The sequence below is a fragment of the Phyllobates terribilis genome, unplaced genomic scaffold (genome assembly GCF_046119375.1).
Source record: "Phyllobates terribilis strain yellow unplaced genomic scaffold, ASM4611937v1 Scaffold_5__5_contigs__length_657084704, whole genome shotgun sequence".
Lineage (NCBI taxonomy): Eukaryota > Metazoa > Chordata > Amphibia > Anura > Dendrobatidae > Phyllobates > Phyllobates terribilis.
Window position 1 is genome coordinate 392,458,745 of NW_027362765.1, and position 17,532 is coordinate 392,476,276.

The following is a 17,532-nucleotide window of genomic DNA, read 5'->3' on the forward strand; positions in this document are numbered from 1 at the left end:
ATAATCACAGGGTAACAGTAAATTCCGATGGACTATTCTGGTTTTCTTGTGCCCATTTCCAATCGGATTTCATACACTGGGCTGTCATCAGCTTTCCTCCTTATGACCACATACACCTTGTCTTCCCACTATGAACAAAGTTTTCCTGCACTGCCTTTATCACGTATGTTCTTGACTAGCACCCGCCTTCCCGGTGCCAATTCTGCTCCATAACATTTTCTATCATAGTACTACTTACTCTTGCTCTGTCCTTGCGTAACCACTTTGGACGCTATGTTGTATGCCTCTGCCATCCGTTCCTTCCATTTCCGAACGTACTCCGGATACGTTCTGTAAGTCTCTGACACCGGAGTATCGAACATGATGTCGATCGGTAGTCTTGGTGATTGTCCATACAATAGGAAAAAGGGTGAGTAGCCCGTTGCATCGCTCTTTGTACAGTTATAGGCATGTACCACTTTTGACAGAGAACTCTTCCAGTCTTTCTTCTCATCAGCTGTTAAAGTGCGCAACATAGACAATAATGTCCGTTTAAAATGTTCCACTTGTCCATTACCCTCTGGGTGATAGGACGTTGTGTGGGATCTCTGAATTCTACAGTCCTTTCCTAGCTTGGCAAAGAGCTGGTTCTCAAATTCTCTTCCTTTGTCGTGGTGTAACCTCGTAGGGAACCCAAACCTCAAAGCAAAATCATTGAAGATCTTCTCTGCCACTGTTCGACCTGATTTATTGGTGGTGGCATATGCTTGAGCAAATCAAGTAAAATTGTCCATCACCACCAAGATGTATTCGTAACCACCTTTGCACGTCTCGAGATGTAGCAAGTCTATTGAGAACATGTCAAAAGAACACGTAGTTTGGATGTTGCCCATAGGTGCCCGGGTTGATGTGTTGGGATGTTTATCTTTCAGACACCCACCTCTCAATATCTGGTCACGTACCTCTCAATATCTCTCTGCATGTACAGCCAGAAGAAACATTCACGGATCAAGTTGGTTGTCCTTTCCACTCCCAGGTGTCCCATGTTTTCATGGAGTTCTTTGAAGACCAATCTACGGAATACTCTGGGTAGTACCAACTGTCGGTTTTGTCCTCCTTTATGATACAGGATACCGTCTTCACTGAGGTAGAGCTTTGCCCATTCTTTAATTAAAACAAATACTGCTGGTGACTCATTGTCTCTCTCTCGTTTACTTGGAAACCGATTTTGGTCCACATAAAGTAGTATTCTACCAATTATCTGATCTTCACGTTGTGCTCTATGGATTTTCCCTTTTGGTAGTTGTTGAATAGACCTGGGGTGATCTTGATCTCTCGCTTTTATGGTGGTTTCTACCGTTAACGGACACCAGAATGGTGTGTCTTCCTCCTGATAAGCTTGTACTGCTTAGGTAGTCCTCTCAATTGCTTCCAGACTGACTTTCTCTGAGAATTCTTGCATGAACTCCTCAGGCTCTATTGGCATTCTTGACAATCCGTCAGCATCCGCATTGCATTTTCCTGGCCTGAACTTGATGCTGAAATTGAAGTCAGCTAGTTCAGCGACCCATCTGACCCGTTGCATTCAGTTTGGCTGTAGTAAGGACATAGGTCAAAGGGTTGTTGCCAGTTTATACCTCAAAATCTTTGCTGTAGTAGAGATAATCTCTAAATCGTTCACAGATAGCCCATTTCAGTGCCAGGAACTCCAATTTTCCAGAATGTAGATGGTAATTCTTCTCGGCATCTGTTAATGTTCTAGAACTATAAACGATGACTCTCAATTTTCCATCTTGATGCTGATACAGGGCAGCTCCCAGTCCAACTTGAGAAGCGTCACAATGAAGAACAAAATGGTAAATTGAAATCAGGATATCCCAAGATGGGTGGTTTTACCAGGTAGTCTACTAGTTCATCCAATACCTCCTGGTGATCTGCTGAGAATGGGCTGTTGGGACGAAACGGCATTGTTTCTTTCAAGCCCGGTCCTACCCGCGTTGTTCTTTTTCTCCGTGGGTGTTGTCATCTCTGTCGTCCCCCTTAAGAGGAGGTATAGTGGGGTGGCAATCCTGGAGAAGTTCTAAATGTAAGTATGATAGTAGGAGAGGAATCCTAATATCTGCCTCAACTCCCCGACGGTAGAGGGCCGCTTGTCTTTTAAGGCCTGTACCGGAGCGATTTCAGCTGCGTCCATGGTATATCCTTCTCCGGACACAATTTTCCCTAGAAATCAGACTTGCCTTTTGAACAGTTCACACTTCTTTAGCGTCAACTTAACTCCGTGTTGTTGATACTGGTGTAATACGGTCCTCACGTGTTCAACATGCTCCCGGAAGGTTTTGCTGTATACCACATTGTCATCCAAGTACAGCTGGCAGATATCGTCCCTCAATCCTTCTAAACATATCTCCATGCTCCTCTGTAATTCTGCTGGAGCTGAACTGAGCCCAAACGGTATGCGGATCCACTCATATAATCCCCACGGTGTGATGAATGCTGTCAAGGATCTACTGGACTCTTTGACCATCCCTTGGTGATATGTCTTACCCTGATCGAGGACAGAGAACCAGGTACTTCCTGATAGGCTATCCAGCATATTTTGGATCTTTGGTATTGGGTGCCGATCAGGCTTTGGGTTTAATTAAAGGTAATCACAGCAGAGTCTCAAGACAAACAATAGGAGAGGAATAAGACGACTTCGACTTTTGGACCCAACCTCTGTTGATTAGGTCTTGTAAATACTCTTTCTCTTCACGGTGTAATGGTTTCGGCACAGACATATAACTTCTGGTTACTGGGGTCGTGTCTTTCAAATTGATTTTCAACTGCAACGATGGGATACAGCCTATATCAGAGTAATTTGTGGAGAATTCATGACACTCTTCTCTCAGCATCTGTTTTGCTACCACTCAATCTTCAGCACACAAGTGTTCCAGGGGTACTGGGGGATCCCAGGACTCAGAGGTGGGTCTTGCAATTTCCTCCCCTGGGCAACTCCTGTTCCTTGGTGGGGAGACTGAATTCACTGTAGACCCCTGGGCGGGTCTCACACTGGCTGGATATACCGTTTTAAGGGTTTCAATGTGACCTAACACAGTCTTTGGATGCAGTCTAATTTTTTGTTTTGCAGTATTCATCACCGGCACTGTCACTCGAACAAACATACCAGTAGGAATCGTAAGCACAGTCTCACCTTGAACTAGGCCTTCCGGAAGTTCTGAGGAGTCTTTTGGCACGAACAATCTTTTCTGGACTTTTCTTCCCGGTTCTACCTGGACTCCACACCTCACCCCCACCATTTCATTTGCAGGGATGATGGCTGGGTGCCAGCCTACCTTGACTTTTTTTAGGTCCATTGTATTCTGTGCTTTCTTTACACTATGAATCACATTTACCGCCACGGCGTTGGGTATGGCAAGTGATGTGGCAATAGCATCCACCACCAGCGTCCCTGACTTGTGATCACTGATTACATTATAACCCAGGATAGGATCCTCTGTCACGTTCTGATCACTGGTCACGAGAAAAGGTACCAAAAGCTCAATGGTGTTGCTGTTCTTCGTGGCCCTCAGTTGGAAAGTCACTTCCACCCAGCCTATGAAAGGGATTTCGGTCTGGTTGACAGCTTTGCCATGGAGTTCCACTGGCCCTAAGAGTTCTTTTAGCGACCGAAGGCAGGTATGTGGCAGGTAGCGCCTTCTCCATTCTTCATTTAAAAGGCTCGCTTGGGCTCCTGTGTCCCACAGTGCTTTTACCAGGAGTCCATCTAGCTGGCACTGTATAAAGCACCTCTCACCGATTAGGCTGATGAGGCTATCTTTGCTGAGTACATCGTTTGACCTCCGCACTGGGCATTAAGTAACTGATGACTCTGTCTCTCTTTCAGCTGTTGTAGATGGGAACACACACTTGGGGATAGTACTGACGCAGCCGTTTTACCTCATGCGCCATTCTGGGGTTTGGTGAGATTTGGATTTGCTTCTGGGGCCTCCTCCGTGTCGCGGTTACCAGTTGCCTGTGGTTGTGTGCTTTAGAATTTAGAAACCTGTTCTTCTGACATCTTTATATGTTCTGCTATTGTTTTCAATTCTTCACAGGTTAACTGAAGAAGCAGCTCACTAATTCTGTCCATTCGAATTTCCCCATCCATTGCTGCTAGTGAGTTTTCTTTAGGGCTGGTCCTGTTTAACTGGTGTAGCAGAGTTGAGTTGAGGTGCTGTGCTGCTGTGCTTTTCCAGACACTTTTCCTCTTCTGCCTCTACACGCTAATTCCCACTCAGGACTCCCCGTATGGGCCACCAATGTTACACGAACGCCGCTAGGTTCAGATAGGGGTGAGACAGGTTACATTAATTCTTGGGAATCCTGGGGGAACCGTTACTCACGGCGACCATAGACCATGTGCTGCAGCTACTCTCAGGCACACAGGGGTATTAACCCTCAGGCAGAGATACATAGGTTGTTTCACTTGCTGACCAGACACACTTGACAAGAGTCCTCATAAATGGTAGAACAGTAGCATTTAATAAGAAACCACACAGCCAGTGCAAGTTAAGTCTTATGAGCAACAGGCTCCAGTGACAATCAGTACAGTTTCCTTAGTAGCACAGCAGTTCACAGTCTTCCCAGTAATACAGGAAAGCACAGTCCAAATGCAAAGGCACATTAATGAACACAGCAGTCTTTACAGCACAGTGAGATGGAGGAGGGGGGGAGGGTTTGCTGAGGGAGATGATCCCTGTGACACCATTTCTTCCAGTCCTTATATTTCTGCCTGACAATACTCTGCACTGTTAGTTCAGGAGCTCTACCTGACCTGTGCTTAGCTTCACTCCTGAATTGAATCCTTTTCATTTGCAGGGGCGCTTCTGTGAGATACAGAACACACACACCACCTTTCTCTTCGGCTCCAGCCAGACAGTAAACAACTTCCCCACAATCCCCCTGGAGCTCTGCTAAAACACTCCCCTTCTCTTGTGACTGTGTTAACCCCTCTAGTCGCTGGATGCTTCTGGAGCACAAGACTTCCTGTCTCATGTGCTTGTGTTACTTCTAATAGTTGCTGAATGCTTTTAAAGCAACAGCACTACTTCAGCATGTCACACTCTGCAACAGCACTACTTCTGCATGTCACACTGCGCTTTGGTGCCATATCAATATGTTGACAAAGGTGGACAACCCTTTATTGTCTCCAGGCCCAGCCCTGGAACTATCCTGTGAGAACAAAGGATTTAAAGTGCCCGATCTGTTTTTTTCTGATGAATGAATACACATTAGATGGTCGACTGACCCCTCCAATATCTTAAGATGTGGCCAACAACAGTCTTATGTTCATGGCCACCTTTAGCCTTCAAATCACTAACTAGTTTCCCAGTATCAAATAATAATGAAAATGTACCTGCTTTCCTTTAAAGACAGATATAGGTTGTGCCATGGACTCCCCATGGGATAAGATTAGGTCCAGCATGCCATCTCCATCGAAATCAGTCACAGCACCCCCTATAGGTATAAAAAAAAATAACAGCTGGTGAACAAACCTATTGTCACTTCCTGCCCTACAATGTAAGGTCATAAAAACTCGTAAAAGTGCATTACCCATAAGTGGGACCACTCTGAGCCCAGGAGACAGCTCCCCCAAGTAAATGATGAAACAGTTGTCCAGTTAAATACAGTGCTCAGTATAAATTAGTACACCCCCTTTGACGCCTAATATTTTAATCGATATTTCACTGAACACAAGAACAATTTCCAAAATTTTGACAAGACTGAGTTTCATAAAACATTTATATATAAATATCCCCTTAACCCCCGAGGGTGGTTTGCACATTAATGACCAGGCCAATTTTTACAATTCTGACCACTGTCAATTTATGAGGTAATTACTCTGGAAAACTTCAACGGATCCCCCTGATTCTGAGACAGTTTTTTCGTGACATATTGTACTTCATGACTGTGGTAAAATTTCTTCGATATCACTTGCGTTTATTTGTGAAAAAAATGGAAATGTGGCGAAAATTTTGAAAATTTTGCAATTTTCAAACTTTGAATTTTTATGCCCTTAAATCAGAGAGATATGTCACACAAAATAGTTAATAAATAACATTTCCCACATGTCTACCTTACATCAGCACAATTTTGGAACCAAAATTTTTTTTTGTTAGGGAGCTATAAGGGTTAAAAGTTGACCAGCGATTTCTCATTTTTCCAAAAAAATTTACAAAACCATTTTTTTAGGGACCACATCACATTTGAAGTCACTTTGAGAGGTCTTTATGACAGAAAATACCCAAAAGTGACACCATTCTAAAAACTGCACCCCTCAAGGTGCTCAAAACCACATTCAAGAACTTTATTAACCCTTCAGGTGCATCACAGGAATTTTTGGAATGTGGAAGAAAAAAATGAACATTTAACTTTTTTCACAAAAATGTTACTTTAGACCCAATTTTTTTTATTTTCACAGGGGTAACAAGAAAAAATGGACCCCAAAAATTTGTTGTGCAATTTCCCCTGGGCACGCCGATACCCCATATGCAGGGAAAAAACACTGTTTGGGCGCACGGCAGGGTTCGTATGGGAAGGAGTGCCATTTGACTTTTTGATTGTAAAATTTGCTTGAATAATTAGCGGACGCCATGTTGAGTTTGGAGAGCCCCTGATGTGCCTAAACATTGGAGCTCCCCCACAAGTGACCCCATTTTGGAAACTAGACCCCCCAAGGCACCTATCTAGATGCATAGTGAGCACTTGGAACCCCCAGGTGCTTCACAAATTGATTCGTAAAAATGAAAAAGTGTTTTTTTTTCACTTTTTCATTTTTACGAATCAATTTGTGAAGCACCTGGGGGTTCCAAGTGCTCACTATGCATCTAGATAGGTGCCTTGGGGGGTCTAGTTTACAAAATGGGGTCACTTGTGGGGGAGCTCCAATGTTTGAGCACACAGGGGCTCTCCAAATGCAACATGGTGTCCGCTAACAATTTGAGCCGCTCAATTTGTTAGTGGACACCATGTTACATTTGGAGAGTCCCTGTGTGCCCAAACATTGGAGCTCCCCCACTAGTGACCCCATTTTGGAAACTATACCCCTCAAGAATTTTATTAAGGTGTATAGTGAACATTTTGAACCCAGAGGTACGACACAGAATTTGATAACGTTAGGTCATCATATTGAATAAGTTGTCATTAGTCTTGAGCGCAAGTGCTCGCTACTTGAGTTTGCATCGGGTACTCAGGTATGCACCATGTACTGCGTGTGCTCGAGTGACATGCTTGAGTCCCTGCCCCGCATGTTTCATGGTTATTAGACACCCAAAAAAAAACATGCGGGGATCGCTCGTGCATGGCAGGCAATCCCCGGAAAGTTTTTTTGCTCGCGAAGCATATGGGGCGGAGATTCGAGCATGTCACTCAAATACCCACGATACTCAATGCATACCCGAGCACCCGATGCAAACTCAAGTAGCGATCACTTGCGCTCAACACTAGTCGCCATATCGTCATCTTTTTTTCTTACTTTTGAAAAAAATCCCAACCCCATCACAACCCTAACCCTAGCCCTAACCCTAGCCCAACCCTAACCCGAGAGTTTATTTTTTACGCCGTTCCTCGTGCGGTATAAGTGATTAGACGACTTTATTCTTCGGGTCGGTGCGATTACAGTGATACCAGAATCATATGGGGTTTTTATGACTGACAGCTGTCACACAGTAAAATACGCATTTTTTGTAAAATCTAGTTTTTGCATCGCCATATTTTGAGAGCTATAATTTTTCCAGATTTTGGCAGACAGTCATGTGATGGCTTGTTTTTTGCGGGATGAGTTGACGTTGTTATTGGTGCCATTTTCAGGCATGTGACATTTTTTGATCGCTTTCTATTCCGATTTTTGGGAGGCAGAATAAACAAAAACCAACAATTCAGGAATTGTTTTTTTTTTTTTTTTTTTTTATTCTGTTCCGCGTGTGGTAAAATTGATAAGGCAGCTTTATTCATCGGGTCAGTACGTTTACAGCGGTACCACATTTATATCGTTTTTCTATGTTTTGCACTTTTACATAATAAAAGCAATTTTATAGAAAAAAATATTTTTTAGCATAGCTTTATTCTGAGAGCTATAACTTTTTTATTTTTCGGCTGATGGAGCTGTATGGTGGCTTGTTTTTTGCGAGACGAGATGACGTTTTCAGCGGTACCATTTTTATATATATTCGTCTTTTTGATCGCGTGTTATTCCATTTTTTGTTTGGCGGTATGATGATAAAGCATTGTTTTTTGCTTCGTTTTTTTTTGTTTTTTTTTACCGTGTTCACTGAAGGGGTTAACTAGTGGGACAGTTTTATAGGTCAGGTTGTTCTGGACGCGGCGATACCAAATATGTGTACTTTTATTGGTGTTTTTTTTTATAATAATATTTATTGATGGGTATATTATATTTTTATATTTGGTGGATTATTTTTTATTTATTTTTTTATATTTTTACAATTTTTTTTTTAATTTTTTTTTCACTTTATGACAGTTTTTACACTTTTTTACTCTGTCCCACTCTGGGACTTTCACTTTTTTTATTCTGATTGCCTGCATGGCACAGGAATGCAGCACCATCCCTGTGCCATGTAGGCTGTCAGCGCTGGACAGGGAGAAGATAGTTTGGAGATGCACTGCGCATGTCCAAACAATCTTCCTGTTGTCTGGTGACCCGGATGTTGTCATGACGACATCGGGTCGTCATGGCAACATCCTGGAAGCCACAGCAGACAGCGCTGGAGGCCGGAAGAGGAGGTGAGTATCTGCGATCACCTCCCCTTGCCACCGCAATGCTGAGATCGACTTCAATCGCAGCATTGCGGGGGTTAATGTGCTGGGAGCAGTGCAGGACCGCTCCCTGCACATAGTATCGGGTGTCAGCTGTGACAATCAGCTTACACCTGGTGGCGATCGCGCGAGCACAGCCTGTGTGCGCGCGCGATCGCCATGACATACTAATACGTGTCTGGCTCTTAAGACCCAGGGCACAGACACGTATTAGTACGTCTAATGTTGTTAAGGGGATATACAGTTATATGAAAAAGTGTGGGCACCCCTATTAATCTTAAACTTAATGTTTTATAAAAATTGGTGTTTTTGCAACAGCTATTTCAGTTTGATATATGTAATAACTGTTGGACACAGTAATCTTTCTGCCTTGAAATGAGGTTTATTGTACTAACAGAAAATGTGCAATCTGCATTCAAACAAAATTTGACAGATGCATAAGTATGGGCACCCTTATCATTTTCTTGTTTTAAATACTCCTACCTACTTTTTACTGACTTACTAAAGCACTTTTTTTGGTTTTGTAACCTCATTGAGCTTTGAACTTCATAGCCAGGTGTATGCAATCATGAGAAAAGCTGCTTAAAGTGGCCACTTGCAAGTTGTTCTCCTGTTTAAATCTCCTCTGAAGAGCGGCATCATGGGCTCCTCAAAACAACTGTCAAATGATCTGAAAACAAAGATTATTCAACATAGTTGTTCAGGGGAAGGATACAAAAAGCTGTCTCAGAGATTTAACCTGTCAGTTTCCACTGTGAGGAACATAGTAAGGAAATAGAAGAACACAGGGACAGTTCTTGTTAAGGCCAGAAGTGGCAGGCCAAGAAAAACATCAGAAAGGCAGAGAAGAAGAATGGTGAGATCAGTCAAGGACAATCCTCAGACCACCTCCAGAGAGCTGCAGCATCAACTTGCTACAGATGGTGTCACTGTGCATCGGTCAACTATACAATGCACTTTGCACAAGGAGAAGCTGTATGGGAGAGTGATGCGAAAGAAGCCGTTTCTGCAAGCACGCCACAAACAGAGTCGGCTGAGGTATGCAAAAGCACATTTGGAGAAGCCAATTTCTTTTTGGAAGAAGGTCCTGTGGACTGATGAAATCAAGATTGAGTTGTTTGGTCATACAAACAGGCGTTATGCATGGCGGCAAAAAAACACAGCATTCCAAGAAAAACACTTGCTACCCACAGTAAAATTTGGTGGAGGTTCCATCATGCTTTGGGGCTGTGTGGCCAATGCCGGCACCGGGAATCTTGTTAAAGTTGAGGGACGCATGGATTCCACTCTGTATCAGCAGATTCTTGACAATAATGTTCAAGAATCAGTGAAAAAGTTGAAGTTACGCAGGGGATGGATCTTTCAGCAAGACAATGATCCAAAACACTGCTCCAAATCTACTCAGGCATTCATGCAGAGGAACAATTACAATATTCTGGAATGGCCATCCCAGTCCCCAGACCTGAATATCATTGAACATCTGTGGGATCATTTGAAGAGGGCTGTCCATGCTCGGCGACCATCAAACTTAACTGAACTGGAATTGTTTAAGGAGGATCTACTAAATATTAATGTCACTTTTCTGGTGAGGTGCCCATACTTATGCACCTGTCAAATTTTGTTTGAATGCAGATTGCACTTTTTCTGTTAGTACAATAAACCTCATTTCAAGGCAGAAATATTACTGTGTCCAACAGTTATTACATATATCAAACTGAAATAGCTGTTGCAAAAACACCAATTTTTATAAAACATTAAGCTTAAGATTAATAGGGTTGCCCAAACTTTTTCATATAACTGTATATAAACAGCTTACAATGACATAAAACAATAACAAGAAATCATACTTGCCCCTACAGTTCCTATTCTAGCACTTCCCGGTTCTTTTAAAAAACTTTCCTGCTGTAACCTCATTTGTTTGAGATGATGGACAACTTAATATCTTAATATTCCTGAAATCTTCTTTAACTATAAATACTGTACTTTCTGCCTTAAGTTGGATCTGTCACCAAATTTTATAATACGAATTGCATTTATTATTACATAGATCTCTTAGACCTGAAGACCTGATGCAGCCGGTGTACTTAAAGTGAAAATCCACGTCAGATTGACTGTTTAATCCTTTTGAAATTTTAAACTAGCCCACCTAGCCTGATTGACAGGTTCCCAGTGCCCCTTCCTGCTGCTGCTCCTGAATTTCTGCCCAACTAACCTTAATGACAGCTTCTCAGTGCCCCTCTTCGCTGCTGAATCTCCACCTACCTTACCAGACTAAAACATCTCAGAGCACCTCCTCACTGCTGCTGCTGAATCTCCACCTACCTTACCAGACTGAAAACTCTTCAGTGTCCCTCCTCCCTGCTGGTGATGAATCTCCACCCACCTTACCAGACTGAAAACTCTTCGGTGTCCCTCCTCCCTGCTGCTACTGAATCTCAGCCTACCTAACCTGAATGATAAATTCTCAGTGTCGCTTCTCCCTGCTACTGAATCTGTCTACCTTTCTTGATTGACAGCTTCTCATTGCCCTCCTCCCTGCTGCTGAATCTCAATCCACCTTACCAGACTGAAATCTCCTCAGTGTCCCTTCTCCCTGCTGCTGAATCTTCACCCACCTAGCCTTATTTGCAGCTCCTCAGCATCCCTCCTCCCAACTACTGGAAGCTCAGCCCCCCTAGCCTGATTGACAACTCCTTTGTGTTCCTTCTTCCTCCTACCCAATCTCTCCCACATAGACTCAATGAAGGCTCCTTAATGTCCCTCTTCCCAGCTGCCTTTAATCTCCACCCACCTAGCCTAATTGACAGTTTCTCAGCATCCCTCCTCCCTGCTGCTGCACCTCCACCTACCTAGCCTTACTGACAGCTCTTCAGTGTTCCTCTTCCCTGCTGCTGTAATCTCCACCCACCTAACCTGATTAATAGTTTCTCAGCATCCCTCCTCCCTGCTCCTGCATCTCCACCTACCTAGCCTTACTGAAAGCTCTTCAGTGTTGCTCCCTCCGTGCTGCTGAATTTCTACCCATCTAACCTGATTGACAGTTCCATAGTGTCTCTCCTGCTGCTGAGATCTCACAATGCTCAGTGCAATCGGCAGCTGTCAGTCAGACTGGAAGGGGAGGGATTGAACGCACTTGGTTTGACATAGAGTTCTCAGCGCACTCGCTACTTGATCATTGGAAGTCGATAGACTGTCATGATGATTTTCCTTCCACGCTATAGCTACGGAATTAGTAAAAAGTTAATCATTAAGTTATATACACCCCAAAATTAGGCTATTTACAGTGGGGAAAAAAAGTATTTAGTCAGCCACCAATTGTGCAAGTTCTCCCACTTAAAAAGATGAGAGAGGCCTGTAATTGACATCATAGGTCGACTTCAACTATGAGAGACAAAATGAGAAAACAAATCCTGAAAATCACAATGTCTGATTTGGAAAGAAATTTTTTGCAAATTTCGGTGGAAAATAAGTTTTTGGTCAATTACAAAAGTTCATCTCAATACTTTGTTATATATCCTTTGTTGGCAATGACAGAGGTGAAACGTTTTCTGTAAGTCTTCACGAGGTTGGCACACACTGTTGCTGGTTTGTTGGCCCATTCCTCCATGCAGATCTCCTCTAGAGCAGTGATGTTTTGGGGCTGTCATTGGGCAACACGGACTTTCAACTCCCTCCCTCCTTCTATAGGGTTTGGATCTGGAGACTGGCTAGGCCACTCCAGGAATTTGAAATGCTTCTTACAAAGCCACTCCTTTGTTGCCCTGGCAGTGTGCTTGAGATCATTGTCATGCTGAAAGACCCAGCCACGTTTCATCTTCAATGCCCTTGCTGATGGAAGGAGGTTTGCACTCAAAATCTCACAATACATGGCCCCATTCATTCTTTCATGTACACGGATCAGTCGTCCTGGTCCCTTGGCAGAGAAACAGCCCCAAAGCATGATGTTGCCACCCTCATGCTTCACAGTAGGTATGGTGTTCTTTCGATGCAACTCAGCATTCTTTCTCCTCCAAACACGAAGTGTTGTGTTTCTACCAAACAGTTCTACTTTGGTTTCATCTGACCATTATTGATGAGCGAGCACTAAAATGCTCGGGTACTCGTTGCTCGGGTCGAGCAAATTGGAATACTCGGGTGCTCGACCCAAGCAACGAGCCCAATGTAAGTCTATGGGAAACTTGAGCATTTTTCAGGCGGCTCCCCCCGGCGGTCTGCAGAGGGCCTAAAAATTGCCCAAATTGATGGGAACAGTCCTCAAATGACATGGGAACAGCATGGGGAAGACCCCTGGAAGCATCTCTGACTCCCATGTCACTTCTGTCAACAATGTGGTCAGAGTATTACACCACTTTTACAGACTCACAATAAAACATACCAAAACTAAACCAAAATGGATTTTCCTGGGAAATATGTTAAGGATCATCCTTTCCATGACATGTACAATGAATATAAAGCAAAATAAATAACCAAAAACAAAAATACTCCTCCACACCTTGGGCTATGTTCACACGTAGAGTTTTTGATGCGTTTTTGCACTTTTGCATTGCTTTCAACCAAGACAAATGCATTCACCAGGAAATTTCATTTTAACATTTTACAACCTTATCTGGCCATGTGGTGTGTGACACATCATCAGACACATGCATACAGTGCTGAAAAGTCATGGGAACAGCATGGGGAAGCATCTCTGACTTCCAGGTCACTGCCTAAAAGTGTGCCCATCATAAGTGATCCTTGGCGCATGCGAAGATGCCTCCCGCCATGAACCTGTCGTTGCAGACTTGTCCATGTCCTTGTCCCACTGCAGCGTTCAGCTGTCTCTACCCCATTCCTTGGAATGCAAGCGCAAGTATGCAGGCAGCCAGCCACCCACCAACCCACAGGCCGCAACACTAAACTGCCAAATTTCTGGGCAGCTTTTTGCACTTGAAATATGGCCTTTTAAGCTCGTGGAGGTGGAAGCTTTTCACAACCTCATGCCGGCGGCGGCCGGGTGTCCATACTCGGTCCCCAGCCGCCACTATATTTCCCGGTATCGCCTCCGCCTTTCACAAGCACGGGTCCCACAACATTACCCGTGCCCTCCCCAGTGCATTTACTGGGAAGGACCGCCTAACCACAAACACGTAGACAGGTGAATGTGGCCAGGGACGGTTGCTGACAGTTGTATTTAACTCGGTGAAAGGACTGGCATAGAGTGAAACCCTATCTACTCTGTGTGTGATTTCTCACAGGAAGTCCTGTAAAGCTGCTTTCATTTGAAATGTGGCCTTTTAGGCTCGTGGAGGCGGAAGCTTTTCACAACCTCATGCCTCGTGTCCATGCTCGGTCCTCAGCCGTCACTATTTCTCCCGGTGTTGTCTCTGTCTTCTACAAGCGCGGGTCCCTGAACATCACTGCTGGTACTTTTCTGTGGGAATTTGCTTGCCTCCTACCAGCTTGGAATATTTCCAGCAAACTATGGTACAACGTCATGGTATTAGCACTGCCCCCGGTACTAGTAGCGAAGCCATCCCCAATTTTCTTCTCAGGAATTTTATTTGGTAGACTGAGGGGCTGCCCAAATATATTTTCTCACAAAGGAGCTGAAGATAGAGTGCCAGTAGGTGCAAGTTTCTCCAGCCTGTTAGATATTAGAGGGTGAATGGCAGCACATTGGATCAGTGGTTAGCACTGAAGACTTGCAGCGCTGGGATCCTGGGTTCAAATCCCAGCAAGGACAATATCTGCAAGGACTTTGTATGTTCCCCTACGTGTTTGCGTGTGTTTCCTCCTCAGTAAAAAAGGAGCCATAGAGTGTCCGGGAACCTTTCCACACACTTTTCTTAGCCAGGACTGCTTCTTAGCAGGGTTGGACGGTCCCACCAGAGAATCCTCTGGTGGTCCTTGGCTTCTACCTCAGGAGAGTTCATGATAGCGCTAACTTTGCTGCTGCTATGGTGAAAGGACTGGCATAGAGGGAAACCGTATCTACCCCGGCTGTCATTTCTCCGTCACCAGGTTCCGCCCCTTGTCACACACGACCATACCTGGCTGTACGTTCAGCGGTGAGAGCCACAGATCAGGATGCTGTGTTACAGCTTTCAACAACTCTGCAGCGCTGGGCGGTTTGTCAATTAAGCATTAAGCATGTTATCTTCAGCACAGCCTGTTGCCGCTTGGCCAAGGCAGTGCTGCAGTGCTACCGGCTTGTGACTGATGTGATCATTTCGGAGATGGAGGAGGAGGTGCATGAGCTGAACAATGTGATTACATTGTTGTTAAATTGGCGACGCTGTTTTTTATACTAAAGTAAGATCCTATTGTTTTGTTTTTTTTACATTTTTTTTTAAAGACAAATGCACAAATGCATTCACCGGGAAATGTCATTTTAACATTTTACAACCTTATCTGGCAACGTGGTGTGTGACACATCATCAGACACATCCTGTTTTATTTATGATGCAGGGACTCTGAAAGTCATAAAGCCTATTTTTAGAGGGACATCAGATGGCCCTTACTATTCTTAAAAGGCCAGCAGTCGGCCCTAGCTATTGTTAGAGAGCCATGAGCCGGCTATGCTTTGTTGTTCCCATTATTAACAAGTGGGTCTCCTATACTCTTATTGCATATTCAGTGACTTCAAGGGCTGCCAAAAATTTGGACGCAACCCAATACCCCTTTGAAGAGACATAGAGGAGGGTCTCAGTAAAAAAAATGTTCCCATTATAAAGGAGCGGGTCTCCTATAGTGATAATGCCCATGCTGTGACTGCAAGGGCTGCCAAAATTTGGGAAAAACTCCACTAAGAATTTAAAGACACATAGAGCAGGGCCACAGTAACAAGGAACGACATGTTCCCATTAGAAAGGAGAGGGTCTGCTATACAGTTATAGGGTATGCAGTGAGTCCAATGGCTGACAATTTTAGGAAAAACCCCACTAAGAATTTAAAGACACACGGAGCAGGGCCACAGTAACAAGGTACGACATGTTCCCATTAGAAAGGAGAGGGTCTGCTATACAGTTATAGGGTATGCAGTGAGTCCAACGGCTGACCAATTTTAGGAAAAACCCCACTAAGAATTTAAAGACACACGGAGCAGGGCCACAGTAACAAGGTACGACATGTTCCCATTAGAAAGGAGAGGGTCTGCTATACAGTTATAGGGTATGCAGTGAGTCCAACAGCTGACCAATTTTAGGAAAAAAACCCACTAAGAATTTAAAGACACATGGAGCAGGGCCACAGTAACAAGTACGACATGTTCCCATTAGAAAGGAGAGAGTCTGCTATACAGTTATAGGGCATGCAGTGAGTCCAACAGCTGACCAATTTTAGGAAAAACCCCACTAAGAATTTAAAGACACACAGAGCAGGGCCACAGTAACGACAAATTCCCATTAGAAAGGGGAGAGTCTCCCATAGTGTTGGCCTATGCAGTGAATGCAAGGGCTGCCAAAAATTTGGAGGCACTTCAATGCCCCTTGGAAGAGACGTGGAGGAGGGCCTCCCATTAGAAAGAAGCGGGCCTCCTTTACTTGTAATGCCCATGCACTAAGTGTATGGGCTAACAAACATTTACCCCTGGAGGGTATATGTGGCACCCCAGGGGGTCTGGTTGCCACAGTGGTAGAAATACCATGTCTGAGAGCGAGCATGGGTTTTCCTGGTCAGGAGCACTATTGCATGCAACGAGTCCTGCCCCAGTCCAGGGAGGGGAGGAACCTGCCCTTTATAAACTGGATCTGGGGCGGGGTTAGGGAGTCTAGTCTAGTTCCAGAGGAAGGGACAGAGGAGCAGCAAGGAGCTCTGTAGGAGCCAGGAGCTGAAAGCCAGGGATTGGAGCTGATAGAGCTCATCCTGGCAGAAGACGCAGAGAACCGGACACCGGAGTCCGAGGCTGTCAGGATATCCACATCCAGCAGCAGAAACCACCTGGCAGGGGATTTCAGGTCCTCTGGCCATAGAAAGCCCGGAGGCTCAGTCACACTCAAGGGACCGGCACCGCCATCGAGGAGCGGAAGGCACCAAAGGCCCCAAGTCACCAGCCATACGGGTGAGCACCACATTGTACACTCAGGGATGTGGGCTACTACACGACTACAGCAGGGTAGCCAGGAAGAGTGCAGTCAGACGGGAAGGCCTACACCTCCACCTGGCCAGGGGAACTCTTGTTCGCTCACAGACTGACCAGGCCTCTAATGTTAGCCAGTACTCCCGGCAGGGCCTTCTTCATTACCAACAGTAAAGACCCTGAACTGCACTGCACGGACTCTGAGTCATTTCTGCTGCGCCCAGGCACCACAACCCCCACCATCTACACAAGCTGCCCTGAGGCTATACTCTTCCCGTGGGGAGTTATACTACCCTCTGCTGCGCACACAACATCAGCCTCAGTGGTCTGCCCCGCAGCGGCGGTTCTCAGTGACCGCAATCCACGGATGGCGTAGTCGGACATTTCAACATTAAAAACCAAGTAAACAGATCCGCCACTGGTTTGACCACCCTGAGCCACGGGACCGGGTCGCCGCCACGGAGACTACAACCCCTGACATTACAAAGAGACCCGGCTCTGGGTATTCCCCCACACAGGGCCCAGGGGGAGCGTCATATACATGAACATACTGTATAAAAAAAATTTTTTACAGGCATCATAAACACCCTTTAAAAAAATTAGGTGGGTGTTGCATCACGGACCACGGTCACCCTGGTGATATGGTGGTGGAGGATGAGGAGAAGGAGGAGGACAAGAGCAAA

At 44.8% G+C, this 17,532-nt stretch overlaps 1 protein-coding gene across 4 annotated transcripts in view; it reads right to left on the reverse strand.

Annotated features, from left to right (window-relative positions):
• Window positions 1-17,532, reverse strand: part of CRTAC1 (cartilage acidic protein 1) — a 751,919-nt gene that overhangs the window by 104,823 nt on the left and 629,564 nt on the right. For all 4 annotated transcript variants that reach the window (XM_073684992.1, XM_073684991.1, XM_073684993.1 and 1 more), the window contains exon 10: window positions 5,378-5,478. In XM_073684992.1, the coding sequence (XP_073541093.1) occupies window positions 5,378-5,478 (101 nt within the window). The remainder of the gene's footprint in view (window positions 1-5,377; window positions 5,479-17,532) is intronic.